General features: G+C 42.5%; 1 protein-coding gene across 2 annotated transcripts; it reads left to right on the plus strand.

Moving 5' to 3' along the window:
• The first annotated feature begins 15 nt into the window (after positions 1-15).
• LOC115113743 (switch-associated protein 70-like) lies at positions 16-23,237 on the plus strand. Of its 2 annotated transcripts, XM_029641701.2 has the most exons (12): positions 16-156; positions 1,738-1,878; positions 3,671-3,844; positions 3,994-4,221; positions 4,488-4,634; positions 5,998-6,106; positions 6,321-6,502; positions 19,023-19,130; positions 19,464-19,630; positions 21,783-21,981; positions 22,451-22,547; positions 22,725-23,237. In XM_029641701.2, the coding sequence occupies exons 1-12, from the start codon at positions 58-60 to the stop codon at positions 22,841-22,843; spliced, it is 1,770 nt and encodes a 589-aa protein (XP_029497561.1). In that variant the 5' UTR covers positions 16-57; the 3' UTR covers positions 22,844-23,237. The 2 variants fall into 2 exon arrangements, with proteins under 2 accessions (XP_029497561.1, XP_029497562.1); XM_029641702.2 differs by lacking the exon at positions 1,738-1,878 and having other exon boundaries at positions 17-156.
• Positions 23,238-24,527: the final 1,290 nt, after the last annotated feature.

The raw sequence follows: 24,527 nt of genomic DNA on the forward strand, positions 1-24,527 counted from the left end.
AGTGTCCGAAAAAGTTGCAGCTTTACTTTGACATCGAGCGCACTAGGGGCTACGAACATGGGACTGCTACGAGATGAACTTCTGAAGTCAATATGGCACGCATTCACAGCCTTGGACGTGGATCAAAGTGGGAAAGTGTCCAAATCACAGCTTAAGGTAGGCTTTAAAGCGTAGTAATTAGGCCTACAGTATTATTTCATAATGAAGTCAAATTAACGATTGTTTGCTTTTTGATAAATTAACCGAAATCTAAATTAATTCTAACCGTGGAATATTTTCTCATTTAGCTGATCCGAATATCAGACCCAAACAAAAAGTTCTGAGCAGTTGGATAAAAAAAATATTTGACCATGTATAATTCACTATACACTATACTTTTGTGTTGCTTCGCTTCCCTCACATTAGGGAATTTTGTGTCAACTGCCAAGTGATAATTCAAGTCGGCAACATCGACAACAAAGTAAAGACAAACTTCTGCTGTCCCTCAACTCACAGGCTACTCAGTTTCTGCTTATATCAGTAGTATTTTCTCTTACTCATGTCTATGTCTAGCATTTTCTCACAAAAACAGGAATAACAATGGTTCTATGGAAATAGCCTTTGTTGATTGACAGATACCCATGAATGTGGGACATGCATGCCTTGATGATAATCTTGCTTTACCCGCGATATTCTGTAATTTGAACAGAATCTACAGTAAAAGTGTTGAGATTGTAAAAGGCAAGGGGCACTGCTTTGGAAGGCTAGGTCTTCTTTTCCTGTCTGTGTCTGTCTGTCTGCCTGGTGGTCTGTGTACCAGCCAGGCTCTGATGAAGACACTCCACTAAACATTTACCGACCTCAACGTCTCATGGACGTATTTCTTTGGTCCGTTTTTTGGTGCTGTCTGCACTGACTGTATTTTTTTGTGTTTCATTTTGGTGCAGTCCAGACAGGCCTTGATTTCAACATCCAAGGACGTTGGACGTTGATTTTTGGTCCGGACTGGACAAAACCTGAACCAATCATAGACGTGTATATACATACTTTCGACATCCAGAAAATAAGTATTTTCAATGTCTGGAAATGTTGTCTTTTCACCTTTCATTCAGCACCTAAATTCCACCTGAGCTATCGCAACACTGCATAGTGAACTCGGCTCGGGAAATGTTGTCAACCATCCATTGTTAATATTATTTTTCAGACAGTCCAGTCTGTTCGGTTTGTCTAGATTATAGATGTTAATGAGTGGCTTGTTTATAAATATCATAAGATTTATTTTTATATATTTACTTCACTCTACATCTCAACAAGGAACTTTTCAACACCCTTTTTGTAGATGTTTCCAGGAAGGAACAGAAGTAATGCTTGGGCAGCAATGCTTGAACTGACAGCAACACATGCTTAGTCATGCATGTCAATGTGATCTTAGACTAAACATAGATCCTTTTGAAAAATCTCCATGTAATTGTGTTAATGGAAGTATGATGCCCACTTGTATGAGGAATCCTTTTGATATCCCTTTGGACACCCCAATATTACTGTAGCGTCATATCTCTACTATGCCAAGTGAATACCAACAGTATGACAGTAACCTCGCCCCCAGTATGACAGTAACCTCGCCCCCAGACTCATTGTGCATATCCTGTATAAAATGCTTCTGAGCATTGGGGGGGGGGGGAATATCTGGTGAATGATATTACTATGACGGCAACGGTTTCCCTGACTGCATGATCTGATCTGACTGTGGCTCTACAGGTGCTCTCTCATAACCTGTGCACCGTGATGAAGGTACCCCATGACCCGGTGGCACTGGAGGAGCATTTTAAGGATGATGATGAGGGCCCTGTGTCCAACCAGGGTTACATGCCTTACCTCAATAGATTCATACTGGACAAGGTGAGCAGTAAGAGCACCTAGCCTGGTCCCAGATTTGTTTGTGCTCTTTCCAATTCCATTGCTCATTGTCATGCCAAGTGGCGCAGCAGTCTAAGTCGCTGCATCTCAGTGCTAGAGGCGTCACTACAGACCCTGGTTTGATCCCAGGCTGTATCACACCCGGGGAGGGTTTGGCTGAGGTAGGCCATCATTGTAAAATAAGAATTTGTTCTTAACTAACTTAAATTAAATAAAAGTGACAAGGAGTTGGCAGACTTCAAATCAAAGTTTATCTGATCACAGTTTAGTAGATGTTGTAGCAAGTGCAGCTACTAGCTCCTAACAATGCAGGTGCTCAGCAGCCTGAGTGCAATGTCAGTTTGACATTTTACTGCGTCATTCTCCTCACTTCAGTGGGTTTGTTAGTGGAGGGCTCTGTTTGGGGATTTCATTGGGATGTTAGGTCCATAGAAATATAACCACTAGAATGGACATAGCCTCTAGATCTCTAGGAGTATGAGGTGTAACTCTGGAGTGCCGTATCCCCATAGGGGATGATACGACTTAATGGGAAGTGTTTTATGGGTGCCTTTAGAAAATTTGTTTAAATCAATGTTTTTCTGTATATAACTTTCCTTGCTCATAATATGATGAGCGTTATTGCTATTTTCAGTATTTATCTTAGTTTTTAAGATATGCATGTCACTCATATTAAAATGTATTGGTTTTTGAGAAATAAATGGAGCAAACAGGATTTGTTTGACCTTGAACAAGGCTGCCATTGTTATGGTATGTCTACTGTGTGAGTGGCAGAATCGTTCTGTTTCACAGCCATCAAGGAGGTGTGAGACCCACCATTGTGAGTTATCGAATGAAAAAAACATGTGTGCTGAAAACTACTGCAACGAGTACAAGAAAATATAGCCTTCATTTCAAAACAAACGTCCATTCAACTTACATCCGCTACTACCATTTCCTCATGTGTCATACATTGCATTTAGAAGTGAAGGGTTAACATGCACACTACTATAGATCTATTCCAGAACATGATGATTGCATGATGCAGAGTCTTTGGTTTTTGCTGAGTTTGTTCTCTAGAAAAGCTTCACAATCTGATTGGTAAACACTTTGTTGTTACTCGTATTGCAGGGGTTCTCAAACTTTTTGGGGCCTGGGAGCCTTTTTGTGATAGCAAATTTATAGAGACCGACTCAATCAGAACACGACTTGAGTGAGATAAAAAAATAGCATACAAGGAGTTTTATTATGACTTCGGCAGTGCATGGGAAGTAAGATTTTAAAGGCCCATCTATTGGCATCGGAGAGATAATAATTACTGATGTCCTTATTAATATTCAAGCAGTCATCATTGGTAATGAATCCACTGACTTTGTAATCACCAGTGATAAAACAAGAAGTGATCTTCAAAGTTTTTGTCCTCCGTTCTCGAGTTGGCAGACCATCAGATATAGCCCACATCTGTAGACTTGCAAGGCTTGCCAACTGTTTCCATAGCAATAACACCAACACTGATGTCAATTAGTAAACTGCTTTAGTCCTAGCGCTATTTGTACTTGGGGGCTATTTCCTTGCCTTTCTCCTCCGGAATCTGACTTGAATTGAAATGAAGAGACGAAGAACATTATGTTTGTACTTCACATCATGTGGGCTAAAACGTAGGGCAGAGAAATATTAGGCTACTACTGACCCTTTTTAATCTTATTGCCCTTACTTATAGTATGTTGAAGAAAAATAGGGGAAGTTGTTTTATTCTGTTTCGTATAAATGTTGGCTTTGTTTATGTTAATTACAGGTTAGGGATAACTTTGACATACTGGAGTTCAACAATGTGTGCTGGACACTGTGTTTCAAGAAAAACATCAACATGAGCCATCTTCTCATCTCCAACGATGATGCCTTCAAGGTCTGGTGCATCTTCAACTTCCTGTCTGAAGACAGGTACCCACTGGTCATCATCACAGAGGAAGTGAGACACAAGACAACACCTCTAATGCACATACATATCTTATTTGTTCAGCAGTAATTATGCTCTTCCAGTTAAAATAATTCCCATTCATACCACAGGACTGACTAGCTGTGTCCTTTCCTCCTCCCCTCCTCTCCTCCCCCCTCCAGATTGAGTACTTCCTGCGGAAGCTGATGGAGGCCATGGGAGGCATTTGGAATCAGGAGAGGTTTGATGATTACAAGCTCATGTTGAACAGGAAGCAGCAATGCCTGAGTGCCTGGGAGCTGATAGAGCTGGTTGGCATGGGCCACTTTAGTAAGGGCATGAACCGCCAGACCCTGTCCATGGGCATCTCTGAGGTCTTCCAGGAGCTCATACTGGATGTTCTCAGACAGGTTCGCCTGCGGTACCCTCTCTCTCTACTCTTTATGCATCCCAAATGGGACCATATTCCCTATGTAGTGCAATACTTTTAACCAGAACCCATAGGGCTCTGTTCAAAAGTACTGCACTACATAGGGAATAGGGTGCTAGTTGGGACACAGTGACTGTCTACTCTACACTGACCTCTTTCAGACCTCTGCTGGGGGTAACAATAAAATGGATATAGATAAGATATTACAATCCTGAGTGTGACAGATTCATGTATTTTTTCCTGAAGGGCTACATGATGAAAAAAGGCCACAAAAGGAAAAATTGGACAGAGCGCTGGTTTGTGCTTGGACCAAACTCTATGTCATACTATGTGAGTGAGGACCTCACTGACAAGAAGGGGGAAATTTTGCTGGACCGCAACTGTTGTGTGGAGGTAATAACAATGTATTATTCCATTGGTCACTCTTAATGCTATCATTTAACTCCTAAATAAATTGTGTGAAGCGTTGGAATGCATGCTAGCCCACCTTTGTTAACCAGCTTCCTTTGGCATTGTTAACCCATAGGCTACGATTTCCGCGGCCCCATGTAAATATAATTAACATAATAAAACAATCCCCATCAAAATCTATCTGTTTAAGTTAGAGATATATGTTTTTTTGCATGGGCTGTGTCTCAATCCACCCCATCCACCGATATTGCTCTTCCGCATCTGCGCTAAAAGGTGGCAGGGCTAGAGCGGTGTTTGTCAGACCATGAAACATCCCGAAAAAACAGTATTTTCACGAAAACGTCTGTAGCGTCCGCATTCTGATTTCAAAACTCGGTCCTCCAGAAAGTGGAGACTAACACCTTTGCAGTTCTACTACGTGTTATCTTTCAAAAAAGCTGTGTTAGAAAGGATTACCTACACATTCTGACCAGCTCATGTTATAGACAGAATCGTGCTACATGGCAGACCAATCCGAACTCATCTCTCGGCATGTCCAGCCCATCCATTATCTCAGCCAATCATGGCTAGCGGGAACGTTCCTGTCTTTTTCTGTGGCTAAACCAACTAGGCTCATAATTTAACAATTTTATTAGTATTTACAGATGGCATACAAGCTTGTAAATGTTGTTTTTTTATCTTTTGATTTTTTTTTTTTTTTTCCTTTTTTCTACCCAATTTTGTGGTATTTTGTGGTAGTTACAGTCTTGTCTCATCGCTGCAACTCCTGTACGGACTCTGAAGAGGCGAAGGTCGAGAGCCGTGCGTCCTCCAAAACACAACCCAACCAAGCCGCACTGTTTCTTGACACAATGCCCACTTAACCCGGAAGCCAGCCACACCAATGTGTCGGAGGAAACACCGCACACCTGGCGACCGTGTCTGCGTGCACAGTGCCTGGCCCGCCACAGGAGTCGCTAGTGTGCGATTGGACAAAGATACCCCTGCAGGCCAAACCCTCCCCTAACCCGGACGATACTGGGCCAATTGTGCACCGCCCCATGGGTCTCCCGGTCACGGCCGGCTGGGACAGAGACTGGACTCATACCCAGAATCTCTAATGGCACACTCGGGAGGCCCACAAGTTTGTTATTAAGGCACATGAAAGTTCACATGTTCCAGAAGGCATTTCTGCCCCCCAAAAAAAATACGTTCAAAGGGCTCTCCTGTGAAGTAGTGACACACGACATACACCTAGTTTCCTGAAATGAGTCACAAATTCAATGTTTCATCAAACTCTAGAGGGTTAATGTGGTCAACGCAAGGAAGTGTGCAGTTAGTGTGTGACGTCTTGTTCTCTCTGCAGTCTCTACCAGACAAGGAGGGGAAGAAATGCCTCTTTATAGTCAAGTGCAGCGACAAAAGCTTTGAGATCAGCGCATCAGATAAGAAGAGGAAACAAGAATGGATTCAAGGTAAAGTGACCAATCCCTCACCACCATCTTAACATATTCTGTAAACAGCAAAGCTTTTTTCTCACCACATTAGGGTTTATTTTAAATCTCAGAGGAACTTAAACATACAGCTGGGCCAGAGTGATGTGAGTGTATCAGGGTGTGAGGGCGCTGCATTAGATAAAGCAGCCAGCCTTTCTTTATCTGACTCTCCTCTCCTCACTTCCCCTCCCAGCCATCCAAACATGCATCCAGCTGCTGAGGTTGGGCCTGCCCTCTCTGCACCGTGAGGCCAGGCTACGGCGCAGGGAGCTCAGGCAGAAACAGCAGGCCGAGCAGGGGGAGCTGGAGGAGAGGATGAGGCTGCTGCAGATAGCCAATGAAAACAAGCATAGACAGCTGGAGTCCATGACGAAGGTACGGTCTATTTCTCTGTCCCTCTCTCTCTCTCTCTGTGTTTCGCTCCCTCTGTCCCTCTCTCCTCTCTCTGTCAATTCAATTCAAAGGGCTTTATTGGCATGGGAACCATGTGTTTACATTGCCAAAGCAAGTGAAATAGATAATAAACAAAAGTGAAATAAAAAATCAGAAATTAACAGTAAAATAGTAGACATTTGTGCAATGTGCAAATAGTTGAAGTACAAAAGGGAAAATAAATAAACATAAATATGGGTTGTATTTACATTGTTTTTTGTGCTTCACTTGTCCTTTTCTTGTGGTAACAGGTCACAAATATTGCTGCTGTGATGGCACTCAGTGGTATTTCACCTAATAGATATGGGAGTTGATCAAAAAACATTTTTTTTTCAAATTCTTTGTGGGTCTGTGTAATCTGAGGGAAATATGTCTCTTATATGATCATACATTTGGCTGGAGGTTAGAAAGTGCAGCTCACTTTCCATCTCTTTTTGTGGGCAGTGTGCACATAGCCTTTCTCTCTCTCTCTCTCTCTCTCTCTCTACTTGTTTATTAACCAAAGAGCTGTCAAAGGACACCAGAAACAAAATTGTAGACCTGCACCAGGCTGGGAAGACTGAATCTGCAATAGGTAAGCAGCTTGGTTTGAAGAAATCAATTGTGGGAGCAATTATTAGGAAATGGAAGACATACAAGACCACTGATAATCTCCCTCGATCTGGGGCTCCACCCCAGATCTCACCCCGTGGGGTCAAAATGATCACAAGAACGGTGAGCAAAAATCCCAGAACCGCACGGGGGGACCTAGTGAATGACCTGCAGAGAGCTGGGACCAAAGTAACAAAGCTTACCATCAGTAACACACTACGCCGCCAGGGACTCAAATCCTGCAGTGCCAGACGTGTCCCCCTGCTTAAGCCAGTACATGTCCAGGCCCGTCTGAAGTTTGCTAGTGAGCATTTGGATGATCCAGAAGAATATTGGGAGAATGTCATATGATCAGATGAAACCAAAATATAACTTTTTGGTAAAAACTCAACTCGTTGTGTTTGGAGGACAAAGAATGCTGAGTTGCATCCAAAGAACACCATACCTACTGTGAAGCATGGGGGTGGAAACATCATGCTTTGGGGCTGTTTTTCTGCAAAGGGACCAGGACGACTGATCTGGGTCAAAATACCAGCAACAGTGTGTGAAAACCTTGTGAAGACTTACAGAAAACGTTTGACCTCTGTCATTGCCAACAAAGGGTATATAACAAAGTATTGAGATACATTTTTGTTATTGACCAAATACTTATTTTGCACCATAATTTGCTAATAAATTCATTAAAAATCATACAATGTGATTTTCTGGATTTTCTATGATGAAAATTACAGGCCTCTCTCATCTTTTTAAGTGGGAGAACTTGCACAATTGGTGGCTGACTAAATACTTTTTTTGCCCCACTGTAAATATATGGATGAGCGATGGCCGAATGACATAGGCAAGATGCAGTAGATGGTATAGAGTACAGTATATAGATATGAGATGAGTAATGTAGGGTATGTAAACATGAAATAAAGTGGCATTGTTTAAAGTGACTAGTGATAAATTTTTTACATCCATTTTTTTATTATTAAAGTGGCTAGAGATTTGAGTCAGTATGTTGTCAGCAGCCACTCAGTGTTAGTGATGGCTGTTTAACAGTCTGATGGCCTTGAGATAGAAGCTGTCCCAGCTTTGATGCACCTGTACTGACCTCGCCTTCTGGATGTTAGCGGGGTGAACAGGCAGTGGCTCGGGTGGTTGTTGTCCTTGATGATCTTTTTGGCCTTCCTGTGACATCGGGTGGTGTAGGTGTCAAGGAGGGCAGGTAGTTTTCCCCCGGTGATACATTGTGCAGACCTCACTACCCTCTGGAGATCCTTACGGTTGTTTTGCGGAGCAGTTGCCGTACCAGGCGGTGATACAGCCCGACAGGATGCTCTCGATTGTGCATCTGTTAAGGTTTGTGAGTGTTTTTGGTGACAAGCCAAATTTCTTCAGCCTCCTGAGGTTGAAGAGGTGCTGTTGCGCATTCTACACCACTCTGTCTGTGTGGGTGGACCATTTCAGTTTGTCCGTGATGTGTACGCCAAGGATCTTAAAACTTTCCACCTTATCCACTACTGTCCCGTCGATGTGGATATGGGGGGTGCTCCCTCTGCTGTTTCCTGAAGTCCACGATCATCTCCTTTGTTTTGTTGACGTTGAGTGTGAGGTTATTTTCCTGACACCACACTCAGAGGGCCCTCACCTCCTCCCTGTAGGCCGTCTCATCGTTGTTGGCAATCAAGCCTACCACTGTAGTGTCGTCTGCAAACTTGATTATTGAGTTGGAGGCGTGCATGGCCACGCAGTCTTGGGTGAACAGGGAGTACAGGAGAGGGCTGAGAACGCACCCTTGTGGGGCACCAGTGTTGAGGATCAGCTGGGTGGAGATGTTTCCTACCCTCACCACCTGGGGTGTCCCGTTAGAAAGTCCAGGACCCAGTTACACAGGGCGGGGTCGAGACCCAGGATCTCAAGCTTAATGACGAGTCTGGAGGGTACTATGGTGTTAAATGCTGAGCTGTAATCAATGAACAGCATTCTTACATAAGTATTCCTCTTGTCCAGATGGGTTAGGGCAGCGTACAGTGTGATTGCGATTGCGTCATCTGTGGACCTATTGGGGAGGTAAGCAAATTGGAGTGGGTCTAGGGTGTCGGGTAGGGTGTAGATGTTATGATCCGTGACTAGTCTCTCAAAGCACTTCATGATAACGGAAGTGAGTGCTACGGGGCGATAGTCGTTTAGCTCGAACAATGGTGGCCCTCTTGAAGCATGTGGGAATAGCAGACTGGGATAGGGATTGATATAATTTGTCTGTAAACACACCAGCCAGCTGGTCTGCGCATGCTCTGAGGACGCGGCTAGGGATGCCTTCAGGGCCGGCAGCCTTGCGAGGGTTAACACGTTTAAATGTTTTACTCACTTTGGCTGCGGTGAAGGAGAGCCCGCAGGTTTTGGTAGCGGGCTGTGTCAGTGGCACTGTATTGTCCTCAAAGCGAGTAAATAAGTTGTTTAGTTTGTCTGGGAGCAATACATCGGGGTCCGCGACGGGGCTGGTTTTCTTTTTGTAGTCCGTGATTGAATGTAGACTCTGCCACATACCTCTTGTGTCTGAGCCGTTGAATTGCAACTCTACTTTGTCTCTATACTGACGCTTAGCATGTTTGATTGCCTTGCGGAGGGAATAGCTACACTGTTTGTATTCGGTCATGTTTCCGGTCGCCTTGCCCTGATTAAAAGCAGTGGTTCGAAACTTTCAGTTTTGTGCAAATGCTGCCATCAATCCACGGTTTCTGGTTGGGGAAGGTTTTAATAGTCGCTGTGGGTACAACATCACCGATGCACTTGTTAATAAACTCGCTTACCAAATCAGTGTATACATCAATGTTGTTGTTCGACGCTATCCGGAACATATCCCAGTCCACGTGATCGAAGCAATCTTGAAGCGTGGAATCAGATTGGTCGGACCAGCATTGGACGGACCTGAGCACGGGTGTTTCCTGTTTTAGTTTCTGTCTATAGGCTGTGAGCAACAAAATGGAGTCGTGGTCAGGAGGGCAAGGGAGGGCTTTGTATGCATCGCAGAAGTTAGAGTAACAATGATCCAAAATTTTGCCAGCCCGGTTTGACCATTTGATATGCTGATAAAATTTAGGGAGCCTTGTTTTCAAATTAGCCTTGTTAAAATCCCCAGCTACAATAAATGCAGCCTCAGGATATGTGGTTTCCAGTTTACAAAGTCAAATGAAGTACTTTTAGGGCCGTCGAGGTGTCTGCTTGGGGCGGGATATACACGACTGTGATTATAATCGAAGAGAATTCTCTTGGTAGATAATGCGGTCGGCATTTTATTGTACGGAATTCTAGGTCAGGTGAACAAAAGGACTTGAGTTCCTGTATGTTGTTATGATCACACCACGACTCGTTAATCATAAGCATACACCCCAGCCCTTCTTCTTACCAGAGAGATGTTTGTTTCTGTCGGCGCAATGCGTGAAGAAACCATGTGGCTGTACCGACTCTGATAACGTATCCCGAGTGAGCCATGTTTCCGTGAAACAGAGAATGTTACAATCTCTGTTGTCTCTCTGGAAGGCAACACTTGCTCGGATTTCATCTACCTTGTTGTCAAGAGACTGGACGAGAGAGTAGTATACTCGGGAGCGGTGGGCGATGTGCCCGTCTACGGAGCCTGGCCAGAAGACTACTCCATCTGCCCCTTCTGCGGCAATGTTGTTTCCTAAGATTGCGAAGCGAGGTGGCCGTCTCTGTATATGAACTTTTCGTTAATATACAGTATATGTTGAAGAGGGTGGGGCTCAAGCTGCATCCCTGTCTCATTCCACGGCCCTGTGGAAAGAAGTCTGCGTTTTTTTTGCCCATTTTAACCGCACACTTGTTGTGTACGTGGATTTTACAATGTTGTATGTTTTTCCCCAAACACCACTTTCCATCCATTTATATAGCAGAGCCCTCTGTCGCTCTCTCGCTTTCTGTCTCTTTCACTCTCCCTCTCTCTCTCACATAATTGCTATGTAGCTTCACACTACTTGTCATTAAAATGTTATTCAGTGTGTTAAACCCCCTTTCATTCAGAACTATAGACCCCCACAGAAACTGACCTGCTCTCTCAGGACAGGGAATCCTCACACCTCTCCCTGTTACCAATCACACTTTTATTGTCCTCTGTTTGTCTCCTGTAAATGACAGTTAACTTCTCTGCCTTGGGGCTGTAAGCCCCTTAAGAATTAATTAACAATTAACAATGTTGATTGTATTCTATGGTCAAAGGCACAGGTTCTGTCCTCATCCAGGCCTGTTTCCAAGCATTTTACACAGACCTGTCACACATTCTTCCACTCTCTCAGCTGAGACAACCCAGACTAAATCGGACACATTCATGATCCATCAGGGGTGATTGTAGTAGTTATATTGTAGGGTTATTTATTATAGTAGTTTGGGAATTATACTACCAGTTGTCGATTGACCTCAGTAAACCTGATCCATGATGTCATTTTACAGGTAGCCTACTCCTGAAGGTATAAAATATATTATAAAGAGCATTTTACAGTATTTGTAAAATGCTTCAGTACTTCTCAAGTCTGTGGTGAAAGAACTTGATGGAAAAGTCCAGTGGCTGTGTGAAGGAGGTGTGACTGTTAAAGACAATAGGCTGATTATAATGGTCGAGTTCTCGCTACTCTTTACTACATTCAATTATAATGGACAGAATGAAAGGTCAGAGCTTTACCTACCCTCCCTTTCCCGAGTCAAGGAAAACCCCTCTCTCTATCTCTCTCTCTCTCCCTACTTGCTTTCTCCTATACCCTTTATTATATATACTTTTGACATGTATACAAATATAAATACAAAGTAGTTAAGTATTGCTGTTTAGATTAACAATTGATTTAGTGAAGGTTTATTTGTTATTTGTCACACCATGGTTCAGATGCTCTCATAGTATTACCTGGGGGGGGCTGTGGTTTCTGTTACTCCCAGAGGAGTTTCAGTTCCTCATTAATGAACACCATTACCGTGAAGTCTCATGCTTAACTTTGACCCATGTTTAACTAGTGTAAAACTAGAAAACATACCTTAACTTCTTAAGGCTAGGGGGCAGTATTTGGAAGTTTGGATGACTGAGGTGCCCAAAGTAAACTAGAAAATACTCTAAAGTTTCTAAAACTGTTAAAATAATGTCTGTGAGTATAACAGAACTGATTTGGCAGGCGAAACCCCGAGGACAATCCATCCAGGATTTTTTGTTGTTGTTGAGGTCATTGGATTTTCCAATGCATTTCTATGGGAAACCCAAATTATTAGGATCCAGATTGCAGTTCCTATGGCTTCCACTAGATGTCAACAGTCTTTAGAAATTGTTCTTTTTTTTGTTGTTGAAAAATGAAGAAGTAGTTGTATTCTTTCTAAGTGTCACTCAGGTGGACTCTAGTCTTTTGGTGCGTGTGAATGAGACCGCGCTCCTCGTTGTTTTTCTCCGGTATTGGAAACAGTTTATTCTGTCTTAAATTTGATAGATTATTTACATTTTAGGGTACCTGAGGTTGGATTAGAAACGTTGTTTGAAACGTTTGGACCAAGTTTACAGGTAACTTATTAGATCCTTTGTAGGCATGTTGGGTGAGTTGGAACCTGTGTATTTCTGAATCTAACGCGTCAAATAAACTGACATTTTTGGGATATAAAGAAGGACTTTATCGAACAAAACAACAATTCATTGTGTAACTGAGACCTTTGGGATTGCAAAAAGATGAAGATCTTCAAAGGTAAGCAATTCATTTTAGCATTATTTCTGAATTTCGTGATGCATCTGTTTGGTTGGGAAAAGTTTTTCATGCTTTTGAATGCGAGGCGCTGTCCTCAGATAATTGCATGGTATGCTTTCACCGTAAAGCCTTTTTGAAATCTGACCAAGCGGCTGGATTAACAAGAAGTTTATCTTTTAAATTATGTAAAACACTTGTATCGTCATTAATGTTTAATAATACGAATGTAGTATTTTTGAATTTCACACTCTGCAATTTACTGGATGTTGTCAAATCGGTCCCGTTAACGGGATTCTAGCCATAGGGGATCCCTAAGAGGTTTTAATTCCCAACTGCAGTGAATCAAACATATTATGTTAGAAATGTTTATTAATTTCAGAAGCAGATCATTGTCCCCCATGATAAAATCGGGGAAGGGTCTGTGGATCTGTCTCCGTCCGTTAGTACGTTCGTACGTTCATACGTTAGTCAGATGCGATATCTCAGACAGCATTGGCCTGACTTTGACAACTTGGGTGAACGATGCGTCTTGCCATAGAGAGCCGGCATTTACAAAATGACACTGATTGGCCCAATGGGGGGGTCTGCATCATTCGGGGGGGACAACATCTTTACTGTTGCCTTGTTTTTCATTAGATCTGAGAAGAGGGGAAAAGCACTTATGCAAACGTAGCTGGCTCAGGGACACCTGTGAAAGAGCTGATGCCTGTATTCCGGTGCTGGTCTGCTGGTTATCTAGATCTGTCTCAGACTACCCACTTCCCCCTTTGCACCAGCATCTGGAGGCCCAGCTTTTCTTCTTATGCATCATTCTTTTCTACTCAAGTTCTCAACTCAAATCCTGTATAGCTCAGTTGGTAGAGCATGGCGCTTGCAACACCAGGGGTGAGGTTTTGATTCCCAAGGGGGTGGGGGAGTATGAAAATATATGCACTCACTACTGTAAGTCGCTCTGGATAAGAGTGTATGCTAAATGACTAAAATGATTTAAAAATCAGATCAACTACCACTGTCCAATTGAAAGAAGTCCTTATCTTTTTATATTATTTTGTTGCTGTATTGTCACAATTCTAAAGGATAAACATATTATACAGGGGTCTGATAAGTCTAATGAGTGTAGCTTGTCCCACTGAAAAGCAGCAGCCTGTCCAATATAATTGTTTTCTCCTTTAGACCAAACTCAAAGACGAGTTCCTTTTAAAGCCTGTTGAATTGAGGGATTTTCCCTATCAGTTTCCCCAAAGTAACCTTTAGTTGAGAGTGTAATGGCTGAATTAACACCATCTAGTTGACATCAAGCGAATTTACTTTTTTAATTGTCATTTTTAAAGCCATGTCCCCCCGTTCTTGAATTTTCCTAAATAAGTATATATAACACACTGTTGTTGTTAGAATCTTAATATCACAAACAGAATTTGTGTTATAAGCAATTTTATGAGGACATTCCTCCCTGCCCCTCATTCACTGCCAGTCATTCACTGGCAGTCAGCCTGTGAGGCAGATGATGGCCCCTCGAAACTACACCTAAACTATATAGGAATTCATTTCACACATATAATATTAATAATAATAATAATCGAGTTAGCCAAGACTGACAATAGATTAAGATTGATATCACTTTATTCATCAAATGTACACAAAGTCCAACTGCAATGTGACTTCTGCTTTATCCCAACCCCTCTGAAAGACACATACATGTGCAGGCTGGAAAGGTTGGAGCAGGGGGCTGCCACACTGGGCGCCCATGGAGCAGCTGATGGGTGAGAATATTATCTATTGATAAATTGTATATAAAGAATCTGATTAATAGCGCAGCATGCAATTCAAAGTTTGGATTTTTGTCACATGCACAAGTACAGTGAAATGCATACCTTGCAATCCCTGACCAACAGTGAAGTATGACATATAAAAAATAGTATAATAAAAAAACAAGAGAAATCTATATACAGAGTCAGTGCCAGTACAAACACGTTGTTGTTTTTTTAACCTTTCTTTAAATAGGCAAGTCAGTTAAGAACAAATTCTTCAATTGTGCGCCGCCCTATGGGACTCCCAATCACGGTCAGATGTGATACAGCCTGGATTCGAACCAGGGACTGTAGTGACGCCTCTTCCACTGAGATGCAGTGCCTTAGACCGTTGCACCACTCGGGGGCAGTATGGCAGTGCTGAAAAGTGCTGAAAAGTGACTGGTAGCAGGAATATATAAATACCTATGATAATATACTGTCACGTTGGTATAAAGCACATATGTCAGAGTCAAGGCCCGCGGGCCACATCCGGCCCGCAAGAAGGTTTTTTACGGCCCCTGGGATGATCTTGATTTATTATTAGAACCGGCCCGCAGCAAGCCGGCAGCCCGCAGATCTTTTACACGCACCAATACTACATTTCCCACAATGCAAAGGTGACGCACCGAGCAGTAGGCTGCTTCATTTCAATATTTATTGGCACAGCAGTCGTCAGCATCACAGTAAAATTAACTTTCAGATACCCATCAAAAATGGCAAAACGGAAGGTGGATACTGAGAACCGGGGGTTTCAAACAAGGTGGGAGTCGGAGTATATGTTCACGAAGGTAGCTGGAAAACCTGTGTGTCTTCTGTGTGGAGAAAGTGTGGCGGTACTGAAAGAGTATAATCTGAGACGACATTATGAAACGAAACACGCGGACAAAAACAAGAATATGGACATGGAACAAAGGCTACAAAAGGCAGAGGAATTAAAACGAGGCCTCAAATCTCGACAGGCTCTGTTCAAAAGCCAAATCACAAGGCCAGGCTGCTGTCAAGGCCAGTTTTATTTTGGCAGAAGAGATCGCTAAATCAGCCCGGCCATTTACGGAGGGGGATTTCATCAAAAACTGCATGATTAAAGTTTGTGACGAAGTTTGCCCAGAAAAAGGCAACTCTTTTTAAATGTGAGTCTGAGCAGAAACACCATTGCCGAGAGAGTAGACCAGTTGTCCATCAATCTAAAAGAGCAGCTTGTGAAAAAGGGAAAAGATTTTATTGCATATTCCTTGGCTGTGGATGAGAGCACCGACATTTCTGACATTGCCCAGTTGTCAATTTTCATCCGCGGAGTGGACTCCAACCTAAGCGTGACAGAGGAGTTTTTGGCTTTACGTCCTATGCATGGCACAACTACGGGGCATGATTTGTATGAAGAGGTGTCAAGATGTGTAAATGAGATGGAGCTGCCTTGGGAAAAACTTGTGGGTTTGACAACCGACGGAGCACCTGCGATGTGTGGACACAGGAGCGGACTGGTGGCGAAGATACGGGAAAAGATGCAAGAGGAAAACGCGACAGGTGAGCTGACAGCTTATCATTGTATCATACACCAGGAAGCGTTGTGCGGTAAAGCCTTGAAAATGGAGCATGTAATGAGCATCATCACGCGCACAGTTAACTTTATCAGAGCCAAAGGTTTGAATCACCGCCAGTTCAAGGCATTTCTGACGGAGTTAGAAACGGAGCATGGTGATTTGCCTTATCACACAGAGGTGCGATGGCTAAGCCAGGGAAAGGTGCTTCAAAGATGTTTCGAGCTTCGTGAGGAGATTTGTCTGTTCTTGGACAGCAAAGGAAAGACACAACACAACTCCGAGACGAAATGTTTCTGTGTGAAATGGCTTTTCTGTGTGACATTACGAGTCATCTGAATGCAATAAACTTGCAGCTGCAGGGTCGGGATCGTGTCATCTCTGATATGTACAGTACAGTGAAGGCATTTAAAACCAAACTGACTCTGTGGGAGACGCAGATGCGGAAAGAAAATTTGAGCCACTTTCCCAGCTGCCAGACCATGAAAGAGAAGCTCTCTACCAGTGCGTTCCCGAGCACACAGTTGGCTGATAAAATAGGTATGCTTGCCGCTGACTTTCGACGCCGATTTGCTGACTTTGAAGCACAAAAAGCAGGTTGGAACTGCTCGGTAACCCATTTGCTGTTGACGTGGAAAGCTCACCACCAAACCTCCAAATGGAGTTGATTGACCTCCAATGCAATGATGCACTGAGGGCAAAATATGCGGCAGTGGGTGCTGCGGAGTTCGCCCGTTTCCTCCCGGCACAATGCCCCAGCTGCGCATCCAGGCTGCTCAAACGTTGTCTATGTTTGGCAGCACATACCTGTGTGAACAACTGTTTTCTTTGATGAACCTGAACAAAACATCACACAGAAGTCGACTTACTGCTGAACACCTCCACTCAATTCTGAGGATTTCTTCAGCTCAGAGCCTTACCCCGAACATTGATGAACTTGTGGAAAAGATGGGACACCACCAAGTATCACCCTCAACCTCAAACAAGTGAACATTACTGTGCAATCACATATTTAGAGTTTTTACTCAGTTCAAGTTTAAAAGTTAAAATTTAATATTTGTTTTCACTGCATGTTACTTCTCCTTAAACAAAGTGTTGTTTTTGATTAATAGATTTTTGCACTTTATTTTTTTGTATTTCAATCCAATTATATTTTAAAAATATTTCAGTTGAGTGGATGATAGAAAATTGCTATTATTGTTTTTTCTTTGAAGTAAATTTAGCCCACTTTTGCTAAAATAGAAAATATAGTCTACTGATGGTGCCTTGAATACCGGTTTCTTTCATTTAATGTTCATGTTATGGGGATATTTATATAAAGGAAATTTGTCTTTTGTGTCTGTTGAAAATTAAAGATTACTGACAGAGCCATAAGAAAATATTGCTTTATTTATCTGATCATATTGTAATATATTTGTTAGGTTTTCAGTAGGTTCAATTAGGTTCACTAGACTATATGCGTCATTTAAAAAATTTTCAATGAACATTCGAACAGTCCGGCCCTCGTCTTGTAGCTGATTTTTTTATTTGGCCCTCCGTCCATTTGACTTTGACACCCCTGGTATAAAGGGATACAGGCGCAGAAATAGGTAACAGGGGTTTTTATTTACCCAAATAACAGCGTGCCATGTCAAGCCATGGGGACAAAGCCCAAACAAACACGTATACAAAACACAGGGTTGAGACCCAAACGAAAGAGCGAGGAGTACCTCGAATAAATACACAATTGACAAGACCATGGTGAACAATTACTAATCAAGGAAATGGGGACCAGGTGTGCGTAATGACACAGTTCCAGAGGGATCCGTGACATATACTAATGGTAATATATTCATGTAAACAGGAGTAGTAATGACCAGTAGCAGCATAAATGGATAAATACTTATGGTAATGGAAACCAACAGCAGTGTAGTGGTAGTAATACATCTTGACACAGAGGCAGGGGAAGGAATGCCAAAAAGTGACTTGTTCAAGTTCTCCTACAGAGTCTCAAGCAGGTATGACGTTTTGATGTCTAGATATGTATTATAGTATTAGAAAGAGCAGATTCTAAATCACATATCCTTGTTAAACAAGGATTGAGCTCGATTTCAAAATATAACATTTTGGCAGATTTACTGCGATTCCATGGCAACACTCAAACCACAGTAATATATTTAAACTCAAAATATGCTATTCTGTTCTTTTGAAAAGCATTTTCTTAAATTCATAATGTTCCTTAAAGCCCCCATGCTGTCTTTTTAATGTTATTATTTAAATCATGTCTAATAAATCACTTTCTGTGTTCAAATACCCATACTAACATACTATATACATACTTAATGAGTATATACTACATACTCTTAGTTAATTAAGGTATACTCTAAACAAACGGTATCGTTTCAGTTGAGCACTAGTGCTTCTCCTGTCTACCGGAGGTTGATGTTGTTGCTATGCAACCTCTTGCTAGCTTGTTAGCATAACAAATGACTAGCTAGACATTTTACGATTTTGGGTGTGTTCGTAAATTCAATCTGGAGTGCCAGAGTGCGCTCGGGGCGTTTGTAAATCCAGAGTTTTGTCAGATTGTCTGTTTGTAAATTCAGAGCGCACACTGGACATTCTGGCTAAGGAGTAGGGTTGATCGGAGCGTTCAACTCCAATGGCAGTCAAGCACCCAAGCTAACGTTTGCTAGCTACTTCCAGACATGAGAGAACACCTCACTCTGACCTCACTACTTGCCCTAGCAGAGCTGGTTAGGCTGTTTTTATGTTATCCAGAGTGTTGGTGACTCGTTCCCTTGAGGCCAGGCTTTTCTAGTGTTAAGGCTTCTTCTCCCTTGGCTCCTGACAGAAACTGGAGGAGGCAGTGGCCACAGCAACTCTGGAGGAGCAGAGGAGAAAACAGACCCAGACTGACCTGCAGGACCGCTACAGAACGGACCTGGAGAGAGAGAAAATGGTAACCAACCACAAAGCTACACTCTAGCTCTGTTCCAGGAAGTGCATACTCAGAATCATTGCAAACAACATATTGCTCAGCAAGACTTATCTCATGACTTTGAATCATTGTGTTTGATGAATAACAAAGTAGTATTACTATTACTCACATTATGAGTAGCAGTATTATTTGTGGAGTTATCTGGGAACATCTACACTAAACAGAATTGTCATATGCACACCACATGCTACTTTGTACTGTGGTGGTGTGTGTGCACGTGTGTGTGCGTGCATGCATTCATGTCTGTGTGTCCAGATTATCATATCAAACTGTGTATCCATTGTCCCCTGTCAGGTTCGTCAGCAGATGGAGGAGCAGGTGGCCCAGAAGTCCAGTGAGTTGGAGCAGTACCTGCAGCGTGTCAGGGAGCTGGAGGACATGTACCACCGCCTGGAGGATGCACTAGAGGATGAGAGACAGGCCAGGCAGGATGAGGAGACCATGTGCAAACTACAGACCAGGTGAGACGCAACACACACTTGACACACACTTGACACACTCACAGCCATACACTGAGTGTACAAAACATTGGGAACACATTTCTAATATTGAGTTACTTCCCCTTTTGCCCTCATGTTTATCTAATTAACTAACTATGTTTAATTGTTATACAATTAAATGAATAATGTAACAATTAACTCATTAGGATCTGGGGCACCACGAGAGCAGTTCTTTAAAGAGTTACCATCTCCCGAATTAAAATCTAAAAGGTATTTACCTATCACATCTATAAACAGTCAACTTATTAATCATAACCTTGTGTCATATCATCATTCTGAACAGTCGTAACCTCCTTGCATCTGCAAAAACCTGAGCCTTAATTATGATTCAGTACTCCACAAATTGGTTTAATTATTTAATTACTAGCTAATTAAATGGGAACACAGGCTAAACACACACACACTCTCCACACCGGTTATTGACTGGAGACGTAATACTCTGAAAACAGGTCCCTAGCGGAATGACAACAACATGGATGCTTGTTAAAGAAGAGATGGAGCGGGACAGAGACACTTAACATTGCCACATTCAGAACCTACTGTCACCTACAATAACCATATACTTTGCACAAGAACCGCTGCCCGCTTTGAGCAAGACTTCATGAATGTATTTCCGTGAAATGCCTGGGTTCGCCGGGGATCTCTCAGTGAACAGGGCAGCCTTGGAAAGGGTGTTGGGCCTTTTCGCGGCACGCTTGTAAGGCTCTGATTGTCCAAAATGGTTTCAACAACTCTTCTACTGTTGTCCTTCTTCGTAATTGTCCGGTATCTGGTGACTAGTCATGTAGTCCTAAACAGAACTACAGAGTTGATTTTCCTTCCATTCATTCTTGGGGTGGCATGGTAGCCTAGTGGTTAGAGCGTTGGACTAGTAACCGAAATGTTGCAAGGTACAAATCTGTCGTTCTGCCCCTGAACAGGCAGTTAACCCACTGTTCCTAGGCCGTCATTGAAAATAAGAATTTGTTCTTAACTGACTTGCCTAGTTAAATAAAGGTAAAATACAATTCTAGATGATAGGCTAGCCAGCTGTATCAATGGGTTCCCAGTGGGGTGATGAAAGTAGCGTTGGTTTGAGCAGAGTTACTCTACTTAAATTCACTTTTGAAGATACTTTACTTAGGACAGCTAATCAGCCGTACCAGTGATTGTCCTGGAGGTGAGTTTATCGTCTCCACCTCCTGTTGAGATTCAAAGTTCAAACCATTTTAAACATGTAGTTGTCGCTTCACGCTTTTTCTGGTTCAATGTTTTGAGCCGGTTCCGGCTGGCTTGCACACTCCCTGACCTCACTCTGGGGCGGTGATTACTCACTGTGCAAAGTTTTGGAAAACAATTATCTCATAACTTCTCAAATCACATTCCTCTCTTTTCAAAAACACTTGAATAATTTTCCATATTACATGCACAACCAATAGTATGGAAACTTTATCCATGTTGTGTGTTTACTTTCCAAGTTACAGTATTTCCTTTTTTAATGACATCACAAAATAACAAACAATATGACATTTGTGTTGTATAGATCGCCTCTGACAATTCCCCACGTTCTACATTAGAAATATTGTTCCATTATTTTCTTTTTAACGTGTTAGAGTTTCAGCGGGAAATGGTCTGTTGAGACAAAGCACATTCCTTTGGTGAATTTGGAGAGCGCAAGCCTGGATCTTCTCCCTTGATTTACAACATGACTTGAGTGTCAATCACCTAGTTCTTTCCTCCCCCCTCTACGGGTGAAATGGGGTCTGATTGAAGTTATTCATTGCAAACCTGATCTGACCTATGGATTCTCGTGGTCAGTCATGACAAAGAGATCCTAGCTTTCATCTGGATTCACCTGGTCAGTCTATGTCATGGAAAGAGCAGGTGTTCCTAATGTTTTGTACACTCAGTGTATGTGCACTGGTTAAAGGTAGTACACTATATAGGGAAACGGGTGCCATGTGGTACACAACACACACAGATGGAGTGTACATTAGTGCACAAAAACAGTTGTGTATCAGAAGACTGTGTATAGATGTTAACATTCACATTCTCAGGCAACTGCACCCAACATTTGTTTGAGTGTCTGTCTGTGATTGGTTCATGTGGTGTGTCGGTTTCTGCATGTACCCAGGCTTCTGGAGGAGGAGTCAGCCAAGCGGGCGGAGCTAGAGCAGATCCACCTGCAGCAGCAGAGGGCCATCTCCCAGACCCAGGCTGAGAAGCAGGAGCTGGAGAGCGACCGGCTGGCCAAGGAGATGGCCCTGCAGGCAGCCATGCTGCAGCTGGAGAGTCTTGAGAGAGAGAGGCACGGAGCACTGGAGCAGTACGAGGTCAGAGAACAACACCCTGTCTGTGTTTCAATATGGCTGTTAGTAGGGACCATGTCCCCTATTAACACTTCACTTAAAGTAAGGTATTGCTGGGCCATTTCATAAACAAGATAAAAACAAATTTGTCAGGAAGTACTTTCTTTAGACCTATATGTCTGTGAGCAACTACTGGTCTTTATTCGGCTGAACATAGTGTTGAGTCAGTGGAAGGCTGCCTGACGTTTGAACCAGAAACAGTCCCTAGCGCCAAACTTGGCTTCTTCGCAAATTACTCCTCTGTCAACTGTTGACTCAACACAAAACCGTCATAGAGGTCTCTCCTTGCACTCTGTTGCCATCTAGTGGTGATATCACTGAGAACTGTCTCTACTTCAAGAACAACAGCAAAACGTATTTATTATTTAAACAGACTTGTACTTGCCATCATTGAGATATATGGATACACTCTGTGTGTGTGTTTGTGTTACAGGAGGTGAGAATGAAACTGGAGCAGGCAGCTAATAAGACCAAGAGCTGGAAAGACAAGGTGGCCAAGCATGAGGGACTGGTCCGTCTCATCCAGCCAGGTAAGTAAGAATGAGAGGCCAACATCACCATAGTAGAATGTCCTCCACTGCATGTTCATGTTCTGTTCTGTTCTCATCCCCATACTCATATTACAATGCTATTGATGACTTTGTTCTATTGTTTGAATACAGTCTGTGATGTTTTCTTTCTCCTTCTGTCTGTGTATGTCTGTGAAGGCGATAAAGGACCACAGAGGATGACTAACTGGGGCCCAGCAGCCTTCACAGACACTGAGCTGGACCTGAGGAAGAAGTCCTGGCAGGAAAGGAAGAACCACAACCAGTCATCCCAGTAGACTAGAGATCTTTCCACGGTCGTGTAGCATCAGGATACTGTTGTGTTGTGTTGTTGAGAATTAACTAATGTGTACGGTTGCAAATTTCCTGAAACTTTCCCAAAATGTCCTGGATTTCCAGAAATCCTTATTGCTGAATTCTCGATTTCCTGCTTATTTTCTCCTAATTCTGGGAATCTTCTGACTGGGATATCTGGAATTTTTAAACCCTACTAAAGTCTTTAACCAGAAAAAAGAGCTGTATATATTCAGTGAATAATATGTTAAACTTTTTTTTGAAATAATGTCATGAGAATGTAATAAGATTAAAGTAATAAGATAAAAGTAATAAGATGTTTTATATTTAAAATGCCAACGCATAAGTAGCGCATCTTATAAAATATATTTAAAGACATTTCTTTATACTGTTTCTGTCTGTTTTAATGGATGAGGGATGTGAAAATTATGTGTTAGAAAAGGTGAGTAGTGAACAGGGGTAGGTTAGATATGCTATATCCCCCCCAAAGAATGGCATGTATATATGGCTCTGAGTTTGATATGCTCAGCCTTGATTTATATATTTGATACATTTCATTCCATTTTTTTTCCTTCAATCTAACCATTTAAAATGTAATTTCCTGGTTAGCCTGTGGGAACTGTGGAACCTTCAGTAATATTCCTATGAAATACTTGGCCGATGTCCTCTTGTGGTTTCATGAGTAAAAGTATTTGTTTACGGCTCTGCCGTAACTCACGGTAATATTATACTGTGGTGGGCTGGGAGTTACTGTAGATACCTTGAACTGCTTGAGTCCATAGCTATAGTTCCCCTTGTGTTGTTGTAGTCAGGTGAAGTTAAATTTAACCAAATATAGGCGAGTGTGAGCTGAGCTCTGTGCTTGTGTGTAATAATGAATATTGGTGCAGTGAGAACTCATGAGATCTGACTGCAGCGAAGGAACTGCTGGGCTCTAGTGTTTCTCTGCGGACTCTGAGCTGGGTTCTATTCTCTCTGGGGGAACCAGGACCCTGGACTGGGATCCATTCTCTCTCTTGGGGCCCTAGGTCCTGCTTAACTCCACTCTCGCTCTGCACTACATCTCAGCCTAGCGCTGCAGATTTCTGTAATGGATGTTCTGCAGGGCTTCAAAGAGCTGGCCTGGCCTGGCCATCTGGCTGTCTGTCTTAATCTGTCCTGGCAGGCTGAGGTCCAGCTCTCTTTCTCTCTCTCTCTTTCTCTCTCTCTCTCTCTCTTTCTCTTTTCTCTCTGTCATGACAGCCATGCTGCAGCATGATACACATAGTAAATCATTTTCATAAAACATGATTTCTCCCTTTAGGAGTATTCTTCTCTTCAGGAAAGACTCAAGGATTAAACATCTTAGTATAGTTTAACGAAGCCCCTTGAATAACAGAAATACAAGTAAGCATAGCTGAAGCAGCACAATCCATCAAAGACTCCCCGACAGAATTGTTCCAGACCAACCCAGCTCAGAGTGCCTCTCTCCATGTTAACAAAGAGCTGGGCAGGCTTAAACAAAAACACATGAGACATACGTGATTCTATTGTAGTTATCTCTCTTGTTGCTCCAGTAATTGGGCATTCCAGCCTTTTTTCTGTGCTGAATATATATTTTTCCGTTCAACTGTTTTATTTCATCGTGGAGAAATCTGCTGTTTTGCAGAGGATGTGAAGTGACTTCCA

The sequence above is a fragment of the Oncorhynchus nerka genome, linkage group LG28, assembly GCF_034236695.1.
Source record: "Oncorhynchus nerka isolate Pitt River linkage group LG28, Oner_Uvic_2.0, whole genome shotgun sequence".
NCBI classification, from domain to species: domain Eukaryota; kingdom Metazoa; phylum Chordata; class Actinopteri; order Salmoniformes; family Salmonidae; genus Oncorhynchus; species Oncorhynchus nerka.